General features: G+C 53.2%; 2 protein-coding genes and 4 non-coding genes across 6 annotated transcripts; 1 reads left to right on the forward strand and 5 right to left on the reverse strand.

Annotated features, from left to right (window-relative positions):
* Positions 1-3537: 3537 nt before the first annotated feature.
* Positions 3538-14375, forward strand: BEST4 (bestrophin 4). The gene is made up of 10 exons (XM_036758167.1): positions 3538-3689; positions 4021-4115; positions 4574-4807; positions 5324-5478; positions 5789-5866; positions 7497-7667; positions 7809-7889; positions 8801-8955; positions 9199-9466; positions 14243-14375. The coding sequence occupies exons 1-10, from the start codon at positions 3538-3540 to the stop codon at positions 14312-14314; spliced, it is 1461 nt and encodes a 486-aa protein (XP_036614062.1). The 3' UTR covers positions 14315-14375.
* Positions 13847-13978, reverse strand: LOC118849336. The gene has a single exon (XR_005010385.1). It is a non-coding gene; the product is annotated as a small nucleolar RNA SNORA35 (small nucleolar RNA).
* On the reverse strand, positions 14088-16438 carry RPS8 (ribosomal protein S8). The gene is made up of 6 exons (XM_036758168.1): positions 16308-16438; positions 15982-16088; positions 15671-15770; positions 15099-15274; positions 14462-14591; positions 14088-14243 (listed from the first exon to the last, which is right to left on the reverse strand). Exons 1-6 carry the CDS (start codon positions 16309-16311, stop codon positions 14134-14136), a joined length of 627 nt encoding a protein of 208 aa, XP_036614063.1. The 5' UTR covers positions 16312-16438; the 3' UTR covers positions 14088-14133.
* LOC118849305 lies at positions 14322-14389 on the reverse strand. The gene has a single exon (XR_005010351.1). It is a non-coding gene; the product is annotated as a small nucleolar RNA SNORD38 (small nucleolar RNA).
* On the reverse strand, positions 14973-15043 carry LOC118849306. The gene has a single exon (XR_005010352.1). It is a non-coding gene; the product is annotated as a small nucleolar RNA SNORD38 (small nucleolar RNA).
* On the reverse strand, positions 15565-15643 carry LOC118849304. Its single transcript, XR_005010350.1, has one exon. It is a non-coding gene; the product is annotated as a small nucleolar RNA SNORD55/SNORD39 (small nucleolar RNA).
* Positions 16439-18310: the final 1872 nt, after the last annotated feature.

Below are 18310 nucleotides of genomic sequence, written 5' to 3' on the forward strand. Positions count from 1 at the left end.
AATTTTTTTTAAAGGGGGAAGTAGGCCAAATAAGTTTGGGAACCTCTGTTTTAACCTTTTAAGATCTTGTTGATTCCTGTCATCCGGCATGTTTAGCTATTCCTCTCAGCTTGGTGCTGTCTGCAGATTTGAAAAGTGTATCATAAGTGCTTTAGCCAAATCACGGGGGAAGATATTAAAGGAAATAATACCAAGCACAGATCCCTAGGGCATTCCAGTGGAAATGCCATTCCAAGTAAACATTGGACTTGGAATTAATGACTGCTTTGTGTTGTTGCTGGTTAGTAGCATTTACCATCTGACTCTTTGTGACCCCATTTGGGGTCTTCTTGGCAAAAATACTGCAATGATTTGCCATTTCCTTTGTCAGCTCATTTTATAGATGAGGAAACTGAGGCAAAGTTAAGTGACTTACCCAGGGTCACACTGCTAGTAAGTATCTGAGGCTAGATTTGAACTCAAGAAGATGACTTTTTCCTGACTTCAAACCCAGCACTCTATCCACTGTGCCTTCTTGCTGCTGAATTTGACCAATCAACCAATTCCAAATCTACTGAACTGCATTTCTTTCCCCGTTGATGGCACCACCTCAGAATCCTTGCTTCTATCCCTAATTCATTCTCACTTTACATGATTCCGTTCACTCAGCCTGGCTGTGACAGACTTCCAGTCATTCTTCTCCCTCACCCCAATAGCCAATTGGTTGCCATATTTGATCATTTCTGCCTCCTCAAGACCTCTCCTTTCTTCTATCCATTCCCTCCTCCCCACTCACACAGCTGCTGCCACCCTAGTTCATATCCTCATCATTTTTCTCCTTAACTATTACAATAGCCCCCTAATTTGGTCTCTCTGCCTCCAATCTCTAATCCACGGAATGTCTTTCACTCGGCTGCCAAAATGATTTTTTCCTAAAGTCTAGGTCTGCCCATGGCCCGCACCCCTCAAAAGCTTCCAATGATTTTGCTTTTTACCTACGCTTATGCAATTTGTGTATGGACAGGACACATGGCTGGAGAGGCAAAGACAGAGGGCAGATGAAACAGATACACAGGAAAAGAGAGAAGGGTGGGGGAGAGGAAGAAACTCATCCATCCAATTCAACAACTATTTTATTATTATTATAGTATTATATACAGCAAATTATATATTGTATACAACCATGTTATTATGTATTATTATTCAATAACCATTTATTATTACTGAGAGAAATGATTATTAATAACCAATGATTTGGAGAGATCCAGAGTTCTCTCTTTCTAAAGTCCTAATTTTAAAAAGTTCAGTCTCTTGATGGATATTGCTGATAATGAGATTGGGCTAACCTTCTTGTTCAAGACCCCACCCAGTTGGAGTAGCCATTGTGTTCTTTCTTTCTTTTTTTTTGGAGGGTGGAAGGCAGGGCAATTGGGGTTAAGTGACTTGCCCAAGGTCACACAGCTAGTAAATGTGTCAAGTGTCTGAGGTCAAATTTGAACTCAGGTCCTCCTGACTCCAAGGCCAGTCCTCTGCTCACTGCACCACCTAGCTGCCTCACAGCCACTGTGTTCTGCTTAGACTTGGGTGGAGCATAAATTCTTTGAATGGATTGCCCAAGGCTGGGGGTGGTCTCGGTATAGAGATAAGTCTGTCTGTCCAAGGGTGAGATGATTTATTCTCAGACCCTCATTGAACACCTGTTCTTCAAAAGGTATATAAATGGTGAGCCAGCCACTAAGATTGTCTTTGGTCTAAGAGAAATGGCTAAATGATCATCCTTTTATTAATAATGTGCTGACTTTAAATAAAATTGTTAAATTACCGAGAAACTATGTCTCTCGGAATTTTTTAGTCATCACACTGTGATGTATTTGGCAGAAAACAGAGAACTGGACCCAATGTCAGAGAGACTTGAATTCATGGCCTGCCTCTGACACATAGTGGTGAAAGGATCCTGAAGCGTCATTAAACTTAAATGCCCTAGGCAGTTCTCCAAGACCACAGTTAGCAGAGTTGCCCATCTGCTTGGCTAGAGGACATTTCTTCACCAGGAGTGAAATCACAGGTCCCATCCATCTTATGAGTCCCCTGCCCTCCCCTCCCATCTCATCACCTCCTAGCCCATTCCATGTGTTTGGATGGAGGCACAGAGATAATAAATTAAACAATCCCTGAAGTGAAGAAGCTTATATTCTGTTTGGAGAGAGGGGCTATCCAGAGGACAGAGGGTGAGTGTTCAGTCCATGGATACTTGTCTATGAAAAGATCATATACTGAGAGGAGATGAAGGGAAGGAAGGATAGAGAAGAGAGACCAAGATAGAGGTGGAGAAGAGACAGCAGAAAGACAGAGGCAGGGAGAATAGATGGAAACAGAAGGAAGAGAAATGGAGAAGAGACAGATGGGGAGAAATGCAGAAGAGAAGAGAAAGCTGGCAGTGAAACCTGGAAAAGGTTGGCAGGTCTTGGAGTCCAGGGTGATTTACAGGTCTGGGTGGGTCGAGGATCTACTTCCTCAGTCAGGTCTGAATGACAGCAGAGATAAGGGTACAGATAGGGCATGAGATAAGGTTGGGAGGGAGGAATCTAGGTCAGAGGAGAAGATCCCCAGGACCTTCAGTACCCTGGGCCAGGTCTAGGATTAATGTCCAGCCTGAACCTGGGGAGGTCCCTATTCCCCTGTGACCCAGGACTGGGTACTGCCTAATCCAAGAGTGAATTTGGGAATCTCTTGTCAGGGCTAGGAACAATGCCCTCAAGTAGGGAGAAAGGAGGAGGAGGGCAGCGGAAGGGCAAAGGAAGGGGATCAGGACCACCAGCAGTCATACTCTCACCCGTCCATCTACAACTACTCAAGAGACCCTTTCATCATTCCCAAGGCAAATCATCTCAAAAGATTTCCAGGTTTACAAAGCTCTTCACAGTTTACAAACCTGCCAATCACTTGGAGACAGGGATATGCCTGGTCACAGGAGCCCCTCCTATGGTTATGAATCCAGTGTCCCTTAAGGGCCCAAAGGTGCCAGAATCATTAATAATAAATGCTTGTCAACTTACTAGCAGCCTGACCTGACATCAGTTCTCATCCAGGGAAGAGACATCCTCTGCCTTCTCTCTTGGGAGAGTTCATTCAGATTCTTGGAGAGGAATTTTTGCTAAACTGTCAAGTGCCACAGAGGAGGTGGTAAATGTTTGCACCATAAGCATGGGGCTCTGCCCACTAGGCTCATCTTGTCTGGTGGGAATGTCTGGCCCAGTTCCCAGTCCCTGGGTGGGGAAGATAGCCCATGACAGCTTCAATCCATTCTGGCTTTATGGGCCCCAGGGCAGCTATTTAAGGGGTCTGGGCCACACCTCCAGTTCTTCTACCCTCTGCACAGGCTGGAACCAAGGCAGGTAGGGCCAAGAAGGTGAAGAAACCCAGAATTTAACCCTGTGCACTACCCCCTACACACACACACATCTGATGGGGAGCTTCCTGCTGGAGAGAAGGGTAGGAGGTCTGGCTGCGCCAGATATGTCTCTCTGAGTTGCCGGTGCCTGTGTCCCTGCAGACTCAATGACTGTGTCCTACACATTGCGTGTGGCTAATGCCCGCTTTGGGGGCTTCTCAGCACTTCTGTTCCGCTGGAAGGGGAGCATTTACAAGTTGCTATACAAGGAGCTACTGGCATTCCTGGGTCTCTATGGACTTATCAGCCTCACCTACCGGTGGGATCTTGGTGTGGGGATGGGTGCAGGGGGGCAAGTGGGGCTCTACCAGGAGTTAAGGGGAGTTCCGAGGAGGGGCACTCAGGAGGAGAGGGAGTTCAGGGTGATGTTCAGGGAGAGGGCCATGTAGGGGACCTCCATGGGGAGGGGGAGCTTCAGTGGGAGACAGAGATCTCTAATGACCTCAGAAGGGATGGGGAATTCAGGGGGATCTCAGGGTCTCAGCTCTTTAGTCGGGAAGATTCTGGTGAGTCCTACCACCCCTTTCCCCCATTCCCCCTTTCTCGCCTCCCCCACCCCAGTCCTATCCTTCTAATGGGTCGTCACGCAGGAATCTGCTAACCCAGGAACAGAAGCGCATCTATGCCCAAGTGGCCCGATACTGCAACCGCTCTGCGGACCTCATCCCCATGTCCTTTGTTCTGGGTAAGTACCTCAGCCTTCTAGCCCGCCACTTCCATCAAGGCCCGCACCCAACAGAGAATTCCAGGAGGAATGCCCAGCCCCAGGCCCCCGTTAGGACCCTTGCCCTCATGGGGAGGACTCTATAAACCCGGGGCCCCTCCCCGTGGGAACTCCATTTTGACGTTAACCATTACCCAGTCCAAGCCGAACCACTCGGAGAGGAAGCGAGCCACACCTCCCTGTGTTACTAGTCCAGTTTGTGCGCCAAGGTCTCTGTCCAAGGTCTCTGTCCAAGGTCCTTCCTGCCCACTCTTGGCCCGGAGGGCTCTTCTTCCTGCCCTGTCGTGACCTAGGCCGGCGGAGAATGATGAGGCAGGGAATCTTAGCCCCATAGGGACCTCTGAGCCCTACCCCTCCTATCCCAGGGGCTCTCGCCTCCCCAGCATCCTAGCCTCTGCCTGTCCGCCCCAACCCCATAGGTTTCTACGTGACTCAGGTGGTGAATCGCTGGTGGGCCCAGTACACGAGCATCCCGTTGCCAGACCGACTCATGTGCGTGGTCACGGCCACAGTGCACGGAGACGACGAGCGCGGACGCACTCTGCGCCGGACTCTGCTGCGCTATGCCAATCTGTCCTCAGTGCTGGTGCTGCGCTCGGTTAGCACCCGAGTGCTCCGCCGCTTCCCCACCGTGGACCACGTAGTGGAAGCAGGTGCTGAGCCCTGGCCAGGCCCAGGTTTGGGGATGGGAGAGACAGACACAAGCCCAGAGCCAGGATAGGCAAGGTCAGGCTTAGGGGTGAGCCTGGACAACCTCTGCTGGGCTGTTCAGAAGCCAGAAGTTCAGGTTAAAATCGAGGGCCTCCCTCTGACTTGGGGCTAAGTGGTCTCTGGTCAGCCACTCAGGTGGATGGGGTGGGGCAGAGTTCCTCAGTGGAAAGAAGAAGGAATTTGGAGTCACAGAACCTAGATTCATTTCCTGGCTCTGGGCCTCAGTTTTCCTCACCTGTAGAATGAAGGCATTGGTTGTCCTCTGAAGTCCCTTTCAGCTCTGGAATGAGGTTCCTGCCTTTGCCCACTCCATCACTCCCTCCCCCCATCCCCCACAAACACTCTGTGCCCTTGGATCCAATAGGGGAGGAAGTGGAGAGGAGCAAGATGGGATGGGAGGTTAGGCCAGTATGTGTCAGGGAAAAGGAGGCAGGAAGGAGCCCACCAGATCTCTGCAGGCTTCATGTCCCGGGAGGAGCAGCAGAAGTTTGAGGGCCTGCACTCAGATTTCAACAAATACTGGGTTCCTTGTGTCTGGTTCACCAACTTGGCTGCTCAGGCTCGAAGAGAGGGCCGAATCCGGGATGACATTGCCCTTGGGTTGCTCTTGGATGTGAGTTTGGTGGGCCAGAGTCCCTCCCATCAACCCCTGTGCCCTCCCCCTGCTGGTGACTCCTCTCCCAACCCCCCTCACTAGCCCCATTCCCCTGTACCCACCTGGCCCTTCCATTAGACTGCCTGGGCCTTGCTGCTCAGGTATGAGCCTAGTGGTTGCTGTTCCCCAAGAGTGACCTGAAGCTTCTCTAATCATTCTCCCTGGCCACATGCCCCTAGGAGCCCTTGGACAGACCCACCCAACCCAGAGGACTCTTCCTGCCTTCTTCCCACCTCTGCTTACCTCCCCTCCCTGGCCCTCTGTCTAGGAGCTGAACCAATACCGAGGCAAGTGCAGCCTCCTCTTTCACTATGACTGGATCAGCTTCCCCCTGGTCTACACTCAGGTAACACCACCACTACAGGGCAATTTGACAAGCGTACAGTGGGCAGAGCCCTGAGCTCAGAGCCAGGGGAATCACAGAATTTAGCCAAGCCTTGGCCCTTCCTCTCCTGGGGCTCTGGCCCTGGGAGGGGGATAAGACAGAGAGCTGTAATATGCCCTCTTTCAGGTTAACTACAGAGAGAGGGATGAGCAGAACAACCTTTGTGGTTTGGAAGAGGCTGAGTCCTTTATCACGCCAGGAGATCAGGGTAGTCTTCTTGGAGGAAGTGATGTTTGAAGTAGGCCTTGAGGGATGGGCAGGCAAAGCAGCTAAGAAATATGGAAAAATGAACTGGGGAACACCAGGGCCCAAGTGAGGAAGGAATGAGCAGAAGAAAAGTGGGACAAGGCAGCACTGGAAAGGTGGAATAGTACAGAGAGCTTTGAATGCCAGCTGGAATAATGAACTTGATTCCTTTACCCAGAGGAGCTCCTGAAGACTTTTGAGGCCACACTAGCTAGCTTCCTGCCCCTGGCGCCCAGGTTCTTGTCCACCTCCCTGGCCCCCACTCAAGTGTTCACCTTCTGTCCACTGCCCTCTCAGCCTCTGAGTCACTCTGCCAGCCATCCTGCCAATCCTGGGGCCAGGCTTCACAGCCGCACCCTCCCATTCCAGTTCCTCCTGGTCAACCTCAAACTGAGATGGAACAGGGTCAGCAGTGTCAGGAAGGGGAAGTTCTGTTTGATAAATGTTTGTCAGAGTGAAGGTTCAGGAGATAAGACCTGGGAGCAGATCTGCGGTGGGTCAGTTGGGAGGGAGGGAGGGATGGGTGTGATCGGCCTGGAGCTATATGGGAAGAATGCACTTATGTGTTATGTGCTGGGATGCCATGATCTTTCCCAAAGCTACCCTCTCCCATGGCTTCTTCCGAGAACTGGATTTGCAGGAATGACCTGAGAGCCTTGGAAGAAGCTCCCAGATCTCTACCATCCCATCCCTGGGGCTCCTTCACAACACAGCTGTACTCCTCACCCCCAGCCCTTTCATGGAGAGTCAGGAGACCCAGGCGCTGGGCTCACTTCTGGAGGAGATGACATTAATCTTGTCTTAAGCCTTGACTGTGCTGCTTAGAAAGAGGCTAGCTGCCTCCCTAGTTGCCAGGGACCTCAGAGGGCTCTCCTTTAGTCAGTACCTGTGCTAAGAAGCCTATATCTGAAACAGCATCCCTGGCCTGTGGGCATTCAACAGCTTCTTGCTTACCTCTAGGGATGGGGAGCTCACTCTGTCCTCTCAAAGCATTCCATGATGCACAGAGGCAGCTGGCATTGTTAGGAAGGAAGCTTTTTTTGACACCCCAGCCCACCACTCCCTTTTTATGGCCCCTATTCACTGCCTTTCACTTTGCTCCAGGTTCAGCCCCTTGGGGCCCAGCAGATGTCATCCCTCTGAGCCTGTTTCCTCATGGGGGGGAATGATGAGCTCTTCACTTGACTTTGGAAATTAAAAGGCTGCTCAGAAGGCAGAGTCCCCTCAAGCTCTCTCCTGCCCAGGGTCACTGTTGCAGCAGGTGCCAGAACCAGGCCCAAAAATCCAGTTCCCTGACTCCAAAGCCAGGCTCTCCAATTTTTTTTCCATGTCTCTGTCCTACCAGGTGGTGACCATTGCTGTCTATTCCTTCTTTGCTTTCTGCCTGGTTGGACGTCAGTTCCTGGAGGACCCTAAGCCCCCCTTGCCAGGCCAAGAGGTGCCCCTGGGGGATCTGGATCTGTATGTGCCACTGACCACCCTTCTACAATTCTTCTTCTATGCTGGCTGGCTTAAGGTGGGTGTCCAAAGGGCTTGCGGGGGGAGGAGCCAGCCTGACTCTGTGCCCAAGGGAGCCCTTTGGCCCTAAGGTTTCCCCTAGGGGAGGGGATCAGTCACTGTGTGCCAGGGACAAATAACCTCTCCTCTCCCCCTCCAGGTGGCTGAACAAATCATCAACCCCTTTGGGGAGGATGATGATGACTTTGAGACCAACCAGCTCATTGATCGAAACCTGCAGGTAGGCCTTGAGAGAGCTCCCTAGGGCAGCTGCCCAGGGACTTGGGTAGCACCCGGGGAAACTGCTGCATTCTTCTGCACAAAGCCTTGGGGAGCTGGGGAGAGGGGCAGATACCTCAAGGACCTGGATCAGTCAGATAAAGTTCAATTCACATTTACTGCTCCCTCCAGCAGGGGCTCTCTGCTGTTCTACACTGAGGCTGGGTGCACTTATGTGTGGGGGAGTGTTGGCAGAGATCAAACACTCTCAGGCCAGGCCTTGAGGGGGCTCGTAGTCAAACTGTGGAACCAGGGGTGATCCCCAAAGAGCTACACCCCCTCGAGGGAGGTTGCAGTTAGGGCTATAGCAGAAGAGTGAGCCCAGGACATTGAGAGTTCCAAGCTGACAGAGGCAGTGGCTCCTTGGCTAGAGGCTTCCTGGCCACCTCTGTCTCATAAAGTAAGTGTTCCCTCCAGAGACCCTAAGAAATTGACCAGGCAAAGATTACTCTCCCTATTTGACAGAAGAGGAAACTGAGGCTGAAGAGGAGAAAGTGTTTGGGCACGGTCACAGACAGTGAGCTTCAGATCAAGAGAGGAGGCCTGGATAGGGGCAATACACTGGGTCTTGTGGGCCCCACTCCAAAGACAGGCAGAAGCTGGAAGTGTGTGGGGTGGTGGGGAGGGGAAGTTGTTCATGGGGAGGGTTGCCTGAGGACCAGTCTGGAGCCCAGTCTACAGCTATAGGTCACAGCAGTGCAGTCTTCCTTCTCTCCAGTCCCAGGCCTTTCTAGATTGCCTCACTTTCCCCATTTGTACAAAGTCTGGAGATGGCCTGGGTCTCTGCTTCGGCCAGGAGCCCTGGGTGGGGACTGATCCCCACACATTGGTCCTAGGATTTTACCTCTCAGTGTCTACACCTCGTTCCCTCAGGTGTCACTGCTGTCTGTGGATGACATGTACGGGGACTTGCCACCCATGGGCCGGGATCGCTATTGGGGCGAAGCAGCTGCCCAGCCCCCCTACACTGTGGCTTCAGCGGCCGACAGCCTGCGACCCTCCTTCATGGGTTCTACCTTTAACCTGCGGTCAGTGCCCAAGGAGGACAGCGAGGGGTGGGGGGTCCGGGCAGGGCGGAGGCAAGGGGCGTGGCCAGGGCCCGGGAAGGTGGAGGTCGGAAGGGGGGCGGTGTCAGGCTAAGAGGGGCGTGATCGGGGAGTAAGGGCATTGGATGGGCGTGGTCGGGCAGGCTGGAGCCAGGTGATAGGCGTGGCCTGCCGCATGCCCACCTCCAGCCCAACTTTCCCGCTCCCTCTGCCCGCTACCCGCAGTATGTCGGAGGATCCGGCACCATCCGAGACAGAGCTGGAGAAGGAGGCTGGGGCTGTCTCGGGCACTCCCAGTCCGGCGTGGGCACGGACGCCGCTGCTCGGCCGCTTCCTAGGAGCCTCTGCCCCGTCTCCGGCCGTTAGCCTGCGGGTCCCACGCACCCCTCTGATGCCGTCCCGCCTCCAGACCGCCCAGGCAGCCACACCGGTCCCGGGACGTCTTCGCCTGGGCCGTCTCCTGCCTGTGCCGGCAGCCCGCATAGACGAAGAGGCTGCCGAGGCCGCAAGCTCGGACGCGGGCTCCCAGGAGGGAGAAGAGGAGAAGGTGGCTCCTAGGGGTGAGGCCACGCCCGCTCCTAGGGGTGAGACCACGCCCACTCCTAAGAGGGAGACCACGTCCACTCCTTAGCTCCTTCCTCGGGTTCCAGACCTGGTCTACATCCAGACCCGGAGCCTCGGGCCCCAAGTGCGCCAGACCATCCACCGCATCTTCGGACTTATACTGGCTGTGGCCTAGGGGCGCCCTGATAACCTGGACACCTCAATAAAGGTTCCCTCACTCCCCACCAACGCTTTAGGTCTGTATGCGTGTAGGGGTGAGGGGCTTGTTCTCGGGCGGCGTATAGTCCTTTGAAACCAAAGACTGAAACCTGCTAGAAAGTCTGCCTAGAGGGGTGGGTACTGCGGGAATTTCGGGCGGCGCTTCTGACTCAAGGTGTATTACAGGGTCTTGAGGCAACCTGCGCAGGGCAGCTTGGAGGGGTGGGGATAGTGAGACCCAGCGAGCCTATTGTGGCGGTCAGAGAAGCAAAGATTCGGAGCTGGAAGTGACATAACATCGGAGGCCATCGGGTGGAAACGCTCGGAAAGTGACTGTTAATTCCTAGGTCTAGAGCTGGAAGGAAGGTCGGGAGTCACGGGTCCAAGCCCCTTGATCTGTTCACAAAGGAAGGACAGAGACTTGCCCAAAGCCATTGCCAAGTCACCCAAAGTGGGATTTGCTTCCCCAAATCCAGCGCTGCACCCCATGGCCACGTTGGTTCAGTATTTCGGGGGTTTAGTCCCGGGTCTGCCGGGAGATGGGAGGCATTGGTAACGGAAGGGCCAAAGATGACTCTGAAAATGGGACTCTCAACAGATACAGCCCCTAAGGGGATTGGGAAACACGAAAGTGAATTCAGTTGCTGACCTTGAGGGGCAGGTGGGAGACTGAGGCTGGATACACAGATCTGAGGCAATAGTCCAGTAAGCATTTATTGGGCCAAGGGCACGTGCTAGGCGCTGGAGATACAAGGTCAAAAGGGGAAATCCACCTCTCCGCTGAAATCACATGGCCCAGAGAAGTCCATAGAAAATATGGGGCAAATTAATTTTTTTGAGGCGGGGGGGGGGGGGCGGGTGGGATGAGGAAGGACCTCCAATGTGCTCCTAAGTCCAAACAACCACAAGTTCCCATGCGTTCTCAATATCGGCTTTTCCATCATATTTTTTTGGATCTTCTGTAGCCTGCAAAGTAGGGGCTACTTATCACCCCTATTTTGCAGATGAGGAAAATGAGGCATCGTATTTAACGACTGCTCTAAGGTGGGTCAGTCAACAAGCATTTAAATGCTTACGGTGGTGCTAGGCTTGGTGCAAAGCGTTGGGAATACAAACAAATCCCGCCAACTACAAGATTACATTTGGTGGGGTGTTGGGGGAAGGGAGACAACACGGAAAAGGGAGGGAAGAAGGTATCTGGCTTGGGGCTACGGAAAAGAAAGTCCTGTAATGCAGCCTGGAGAGATGAAGACGTCCTGGACCGTTTCCTTAAATTGGAGGCTCTGGGAGGAGCTAACCAATCAGAAAGTGAGTCCAGAAGGAAGGCAGGTACTTCCAATGTGAATATTTCCAGGAGTGGACAGAGCTTCCTAAGGGAAGCAGTTTCTATGGCATAGTAGACGTGGTTCTGTGTAGGTGAGTCAGAATTGCAGCGTGGAGAGGGCAACCACCTACTTGGTAATTGATTCATGAGCTCTCCGTGGAAAGAGAGGGAAATCAACTCTATGCAGGATAAATAAGGAATAATAGAGGGAGGGCACTGGAATTGAAGGGTTGAGAAAGGCTTCCAGGAGGTGGGATTTTAGTAGGTGCTAAGGCACAGGTGGGGAACCTGGGCCTCGAGGCCACGTGTGGCCTTCTAGGTCCTTGGGTGCAGCCTTTTGACAGAGTCCAAGTTTTACAAAACAAATCGTTTTATTAAGGGGATTTTTGGAAGTTTGGATTCAGTTAAAGGACCACAGGTTCCTCACCCAGGAATAAGGGAAGTCAATAGGTGTAGAGGAGCTGAGAGATGGAAGCTCTTCTAGGTGTAACAGGAAGGCGGCCAGTGTTACTGGATGGAAGAGTATGTACTGGGAAGTCACATCTAAGAAGACTAGAAAGGTAGGATGAGCCTGGGTTATGAAGGGCTTTGAACACCAGAGAATTTTGTATTTGATTGTGGAGGTGATAGCGAGCCACTGGGGTTTACTGAATGGGTGTGCACGTGCATGCATGTGTGTCTGTGGCATGGCAGGACTTTTGCTTTTGGTGGCTGGACTGGAGTAGGGAGAGATTTGTGGCAGGAGGTCACCAGCAGGGTGCTGCTATGGTCCAGGCATTTAGAGGGGGCTGTACCAGGGTGGTGGTGGTCAGAAAGAGTGTATTTGAGAGATGTTACAAAGATAGAATCCATAGGCCCTGACAACAGACTAGATGTATAGGGTGAGAATTGAGGAAGACTTCTAGGCTGGCAGTGGATAGAACGCTGGGCCTGGAGTCAGAATAGGTAGAAGGGAGGTCAAGCACAGCCTCAGACATAGCAGCTATGTGCCCCTGGGCAAATCACCCACACTATTTGCCTTAAGTTTCCTCAGCGGTAAAACTGGGGATAATAGCTTCTACCTCCCAGGTGTGTTGTGTAAATAAATGAGGTATTTGGTTAAAAAAAATGCTTAGCACAGTTTGGCACATTCCACTTGGTGGCCCTGGCAGTAATGGGGAAGTTTGGAAGGGTTTAGGGAGAAAAGGTGAATTTGATTTTGAACATGTCTACTACTGAACATCTGGTTTGAGATATTCAAAAGGGAGTTGGAGATGTGAGGCTGGAGGTCAGGAGGAGGTTGGGGCAGGAAAGGTAGATGTGAGAATCCTCAGCAGAGATAATTGAGTCCACGGGGTGAACTGGTATAGAAGAGGGAGAACCCTGTGGGAGACCTATAGTAAGGTGTGACCTGGATGAGAATCCAGCAAAGGAGACTGAGGAGTGATGTCAGGAGAAAGGTGTCCCAAAAGTCTAGAGGAGAGTACCAAGAGTAGATGGTGATGGGCAACATCAAAGGCTGCAGAAGTCAAGAATGAGGATTGAGAGGCCTTTGGTGATTGGGAGATCCTTGGTAACTGGAGGGCAATTGGTTAGACATGGTCAGAAGCCAGATTGTAACTGGGTTAAGAATGTGGAGAAAGTGGCAGCATCTTCACATGTGGCTTCAAGGTTAGTCATAAATGGGTAAGAGCTTCAGAACAGTTAGCAGAGATGAAGATGGGGGAAGCCAGGAGCATGCTTCTAGGTACTAGGGAAGGAGCTAGTAGATGGGGAGATTGAAGATAAGTGACGGAAGATAACGGTAATGGGGACGGGATGGAACAGGCTCACTCGAACTAGTGGAACAGTGGTTTGGTAAGGAGCAAGGCCACCTCATCATGAGAGGGAGGGGTACGGCCTGCACCAAGATGGTGGCAGCCATCACAGGAAAGGAATAGATTGGAGTGAATTTTATAAAGGTGGAATCTATAGTCCTTCACAAATAGACATGGGAGTTGGTGGTGTGTGTTGAGGATGATGCCTGGGTTACAGAGGTGACTGGGAAGATGGCCAACCTTCACAGTGAGGGGAGGTTGTGCAGTGGACAAAGACATCAAGTTCAATTTTGAACTTGCCAGGGCCAAGAGATCTATCTACAGAACAAAAGTTGGTTGTTCAGAGAGATTAGAGAAGATGCCCATCAGTGGCTATTTAGAGCAGTCTAGTGGTCTGGGTGGCCAGAGGACATTTAAAAATGGATAAGGAAGTAGCTGTGCGGGCAGGACTGCACCAATCTGAGAGGTAAAGCTAGAGAAAGGCACTTTAAGTAGAAGGGCACCATAGGCCAGGTAGGCCAAGGTTAAAAGTTTGACTCACAAGCATTGTAGTCATGGAAGCTGAAAGGCCCTTCCATGGTGAGACTGCCTCCCAGAGAACAGCTGCCAAGTAAACTCCAACATAGACAGTGACTGTCCCAAAAGTTAAAAGAGCACACACTCCCATTACTGCCAACAGGCCAGTCTGGGGGCTGCTGCTAAGGGTGGGCACCCAGGAGGCAGTGGGAATGGAGAGCAAAGCAGGCAGACAAGGATTGAAATGCCTACTGTGTGCCCAGCACTATGCTGTAAGTATATCATCTTATCCCATCCTCACAACAGCCCTGAGTGGGTATTAAGGAAAAGGCAGACAAAGCAGCAGGGGTGTGACCAGCCAAATGTGGCCTGGGGTCCCCCTTACTACAGAGGCACTGGTTGCCCAGGGAAGTAAAGGACCAGCTATCGCTCTCCTGAAGCAGCACCCCCCCCAAGCAGTTTCCTTCATATGTTCAGATGTGCCCCCAGTCCAAAATGGGCCGCCTACAAGCAGGCCTGGCCCTTCTGTAGGGAGGGGAATTCCTGTTGCACTGTGATGAGGCCCAGCTGGCCACAGGGAGAGCCAGTGGGTCACTTAACAATGCTGAGTTCAAAGGATGCAGCAGGATGGTTGCTACAAGTAGGCGATGCTGCTTGAGTCTCCAGTCTCCCTCCTCCCCTTCCCCACTCCCAGCAATGAGCACAGAACAAAGGGCAAACGATATGGGGATTTATTCCATTAGAGAACGTCCAAGTTAGGGTTTATTTGCCCTTTCGGGCTTTGATTTTTCTCAGGTAGAACTCAAGCTCTTTGCCTTCGAGCACGTAGCCGTCTGCTCGGCCACACTGGCCTGGCCTGGATGCGATGCAGGCTGTGGAAACAGGAGATGAGGCTATCAGGTCAGGTCAGGACATCTGTGTCCCCAAACCCCACTGTGACTGAACAAGTGTCTCTTCAGATAACCACTGTCGTCACTCGAGCTCAGTAGCAGAACTGGACAGGGTTCTCATCATCAGAAGGCTCAGGGTCCTTGATGTAAAACCCTACCCCCAGGGTATCTCCCCCCACACCCCCACTTCCCCTCCTCACCAAGGAGCTTGCCCTGCTGGAACTGCTCCTCCAGAAGAGAGCTGATCTTGGCATTCTTCTTCCGCTCCTCGTACTTCTTCTGGATCTTCTTTGACCGCTTTTTATTTAGAATTTCTTCCTCCTCAGGAGTCTGGAGCAAACGAGTAGATGGACTGATTAGCCAGGAGGCTGTCCCTCCCACTGCTGGGGATCCTAAAACCAGAGATGGCCCAAGCTGTGAGGGACCTTCCAAAAAAGGTGCTTCATTTCCCAGCATGTCCACTCAAGGCTATGTTTAGTGAGGCACATGCTTAGGGAAGGTTTTAGTCCATCTTGATCCTCTCCTGGTCTAAGGAGTCCAACTGCCCACCCAAAGCTGCTGGCTACTGAAGGAATGGGCCAGCACACAAGCCAAGGTGGTCTCACTTGGAGGCACCCAGGACTCCCCCCTCCCATAAGGTCCAGGGTGGGCAGGTTCCAACTTTGTGACCGTAGCCCTAAATTGTCACTATGCCCTGCTCCCCTCCAGACCTTCCTCAGGGCACAAAGTTGTCATCTCTGATACATCAGCAGCAGAACTGGACAAGGTTATCCTCATTGGAAGGCTAGTTTGCTCCCTGCCCCCACCCATGTGCCCCCACACACAAAGGCCTCGTACCAGCTTCGCTCCCTTCTTCCGACCCAACGGCAGCGCGTAGTGGGACTCATACCACTGGCGGTATGGGGTACTATCAATGAGCACAATGCAATTCTTCACCAGCGTCTTGGTCCTGACCAGCTCATTGTTGGATGCATTGTAGACCACATCGATGATCCTTGTTTTTCGGGTACAGCCTAAGTGAGGAGAAAAAGCCAGTTTTAAGAGAGAGACATCAGACTCATTCTTTCCTTGTAGCAAACTGATTTTGCCTGAGGCTACAAGAGGCAGCCCCTCCTCCCACCCAAACTTTCCAGGCTAACTGCCCCAGGCACTGAAACCCTCCCTGCCCTTTTCTTAGAGATTTGACTAAGCTTGTCCAGCCTTCAGGAGGGTCCCTTCCGGCGGCCCAGTTGGCTGGCACGGGGGGCTTCCACCTCAGACCACCCTAACCCTGGCCATGCTGCCCCCAGAGGCCCAGCCCCGTGGCGCTCAGTTCTCCAAGGTTTGCATCCCCACCATTCATTCGGTGTTTGCAGCAGTAACCAGAGTGTCATCAGGGCGCCGGCCCCCCCAGCCCCGGGCTCACTCACACTCGGAGCCCCAGGAGAAGTTGCCCACGTCCAGCCTCAGCGCCCGGTACTTTTTGTTGCCTCCTCGGACTCGCACGGTGTGGATGCGGCGGGGCCCGATCTGCGCGGGGGAGACAGACCGGGTCAGGGGGGAGTCTCGGGGCCAGGGAAGGGGTCCGGGAGCCCCGGCCACGCGTCAGTGTAACTATGACAAAGCAGCCCAGCATCGGCGGCCCCCGGGCCAATACGGCCCGGCTCGGGCCCCTCCGGCTCCGGCGATCATCACTCGCGTGGCTCGGAGTGGGGTGGGGGCGGGGCGGGCTAGGGCTCACCTTGGTGTTGGCGGGCGGCCGGCCCAGCTCATACTTGCGCTTCTTGTGGTAGGGCTTGCGCTTGCCCCCGGTCTTGCGGCGCTTGTGCCAGTTGTCCCGGGAGATTCCTGCGGGCAGACGTGGAGGCGGCTCCGGTCAGGGTCAGGCCCAACCCCGAGCCCCCGAGCCCCTGAGCCCCAGGCTCCCCGCGCCCTCGCTTCCCTCCCGGCCTGGCCCTTCTCCTCCCTCCCCCGCATCCCACGACCGCCGGCCCAGGTCCGGCACCCCAGGCCCAAGGATGGCGACGGATGGCGGCGGATGGCAGCTGAGGAACCCAGCTTCCTCACCCATGGTCGGCGCGAGCTGCAAAGAGGAAGCGCAGAGGCTCACGGGCCGGCTTGTAAAGGGGGGGGCTGCGGCGGCACTTTCGCGTCACTTCCGGGCGCCGCGCGGTGACGTCACCGGCGCGCGCCGGGCCGAGCCAACCCGGGGCGAGAGGCGTGGTCACGTGGGTCGGAGGCGGAGCTTTTGTGAGAACCGCCGATGGGTGCCGAGGAGGTCTCGGAGTTTTTCACCCCGATCTTGTTTTACGCTTGACGGTGGTGCTGGTGATGATAACTGTCGTTTACATAGCGCCTCCTGTATGCCAGGCGCTGGGCTAAGCGCCTGACAGTTATTTGATTCTCACGTGGGGGGGCCGGGAAGGTGCTATCTTATACCATTTTACAAATGAAGAAACTGAGGCAGGAGGAGACGTGACTTGCTCAGGGTCACACAGCTACAGGATTGGAACCCCCGGGCACAGTGCCAGGCACATAGTAGGCGCTTAATAAATGCTCATTGACTTAAGCTGCTTCCTAGAGCCTATACAAGCCCCTGACCCTCTTCTCTAGTGTGGGCATGATCGTACCAGGCAGTGCTTTGCAAACTTCGCACGCTCCTTCCACGTTTCTGCTCTGTGCAGTGTGTGGTGGGGGTGGGGGTGGGGGGCGTGATTTGTTTTTAAATTACGGACAGGTGGGCAGACTAAGGGGCGATCCTAAGGTGGGGTGAGTGGGAAGCTGGCGGTGGCCTTGGTGGAAGGTGGGAGAAGGGTCCAGGTTAGGGGCAAAGATGACTTCTATTTTGGACAGCCTTCATTTAGGTGTGTGGAAAGGCTAACCCTAAAGTATGCCGGGGGTGGGCTGGAGTGGGCATAGCCTGCCCCCAGCGACCCTCGGCTCCGGGCACGGTTGGCCGTCCTCTCACCTCTGCGATCTTCCTTACACGCACCGGTACCCCCATGGCTAATGTAGGGAGGAAGGAGGAGCCTCCAGCCCTTCTCTACATCTCCCTCTCCTATGAAATGCTGTATTTTTCTGTTCTAAGTTGCTGCGGATGCTACTGAATCCCTGCGTACTCTACAGCAGCCTGACAAGTTATAAAAACCCATCTGTACCCCAGGAATCTGAGTTTGCTGTCGGCTCAAGCTGAGAAATTACTTTCCTTCAGCCATCAGACTCTCCCTGGTATGCATGCCTCTCCTAAAAGGTGGAGAGAATTCTTGGACAGTCTTCTCTCCCCGCCACCGCTGGCACCAGAGCACAATCCCTTCCCTCCTTGCTCGTGCCCCCAACCTATTGCCTGAAGATTTTCACACTACTTCCTGAGATAGTCAGTTGGACTTTGGGACAGGCCTGATTGGATCACTGCCTCCTGTGTCTCCCACCTGCCCCAATCCCCTTCCCCCTTTCAATTCAGCCTGGCCAAACTGATCTTCCTTAGGCTTAGACCAATCGGGTCTGCTCCCTTCTTAGGAGGCTGTTGTTCAGCCTACGATGGACCAACCAGAGGTGCCCAAGGATGCTGCCGCCAAGCCCAGAGGGAGGCCTCATGTCTTTGTCCAAGACCAAGATTTCTAGAGCATGCTTCCTTTCTTCTAACTTCCACTGCTTGAACAAGGTTCCCCAGGCCAGGCTACCAACTCTGCCCCAATGTCCTCAAAGCACCACCCCAGTGATGTGTTTTTGGGGGGTAGACCCAGCTAGAGCAGAGCTGTCCAACCTTAGGTTTTTATTGAAACAATACACAATATATTTTGATTTGCCATTTTAGTGAGAGCTCTGCGGTGGCTTGGCTTCCTTTACTAAAGCATTTATTTAAATGTCTATGCTTATAGGCAGGCCCCATCAATTGCACTGCAGGCAGCCAGCTGTGGGCCGCTTTTTGGACAGCCTGGCATTAGATCATTAGGGCTTAAATTATTCCTCAGGACCTTCTCCCCCACCCATTACAACTTGCCAGAAACACCTGGTGGCAGCCTCAGTCTCCCCTCTGCCTGGGGTCCCCAAAGAATCCCAATTGTCTCTAG

Source organism: Trichosurus vulpecula, chromosome 4 (assembly GCF_011100635.1).
Source record: "Trichosurus vulpecula isolate mTriVul1 chromosome 4, mTriVul1.pri, whole genome shotgun sequence".
NCBI lineage: Eukaryota > Metazoa > Chordata > Mammalia > Diprotodontia > Phalangeridae > Trichosurus > Trichosurus vulpecula.

Excerpts from the sequence above, each read along its gene's own strand:
- BEST4 (XM_036758167.1), top strand. The coding sequence starts at position 3,538 with ATGACTGTGTCCTACACATTGCGTGTGGCTAATGCCCGCTTTGGGGGC. Across the intron at positions 3,690-4,020 it reads CTTATCAGCCTCACCTACCG|GAATCTGCTAACCCAGGAAC; the intron begins GTGGGATCTTGG and ends GTCGTCACGCAG. Across the intron at positions 4,116-4,573 it reads CCCCATGTCCTTTGTTCTGG|GTTTCTACGTGACTCAGGTG; the intron begins GTAAGTACCTCA and ends CCAACCCCATAG.
- RPS8 (XM_036758168.1), bottom strand. Across the intron at positions 15,275-15,670 it reads CTTCTCCTGGGGCTCCGAGT|GCTGTACCCGAAAAACAAGG; the intron begins GTGAGTGAGCCC and ends CTCCTCACTTAG. Across the intron at positions 14,592-15,098 it reads GGAAGAAGGGAGCGAAGCTG|ACTCCTGAGGAGGAAGAAAT; the intron begins GTACGAGGCCTT and ends CGTTTGCTCCAG.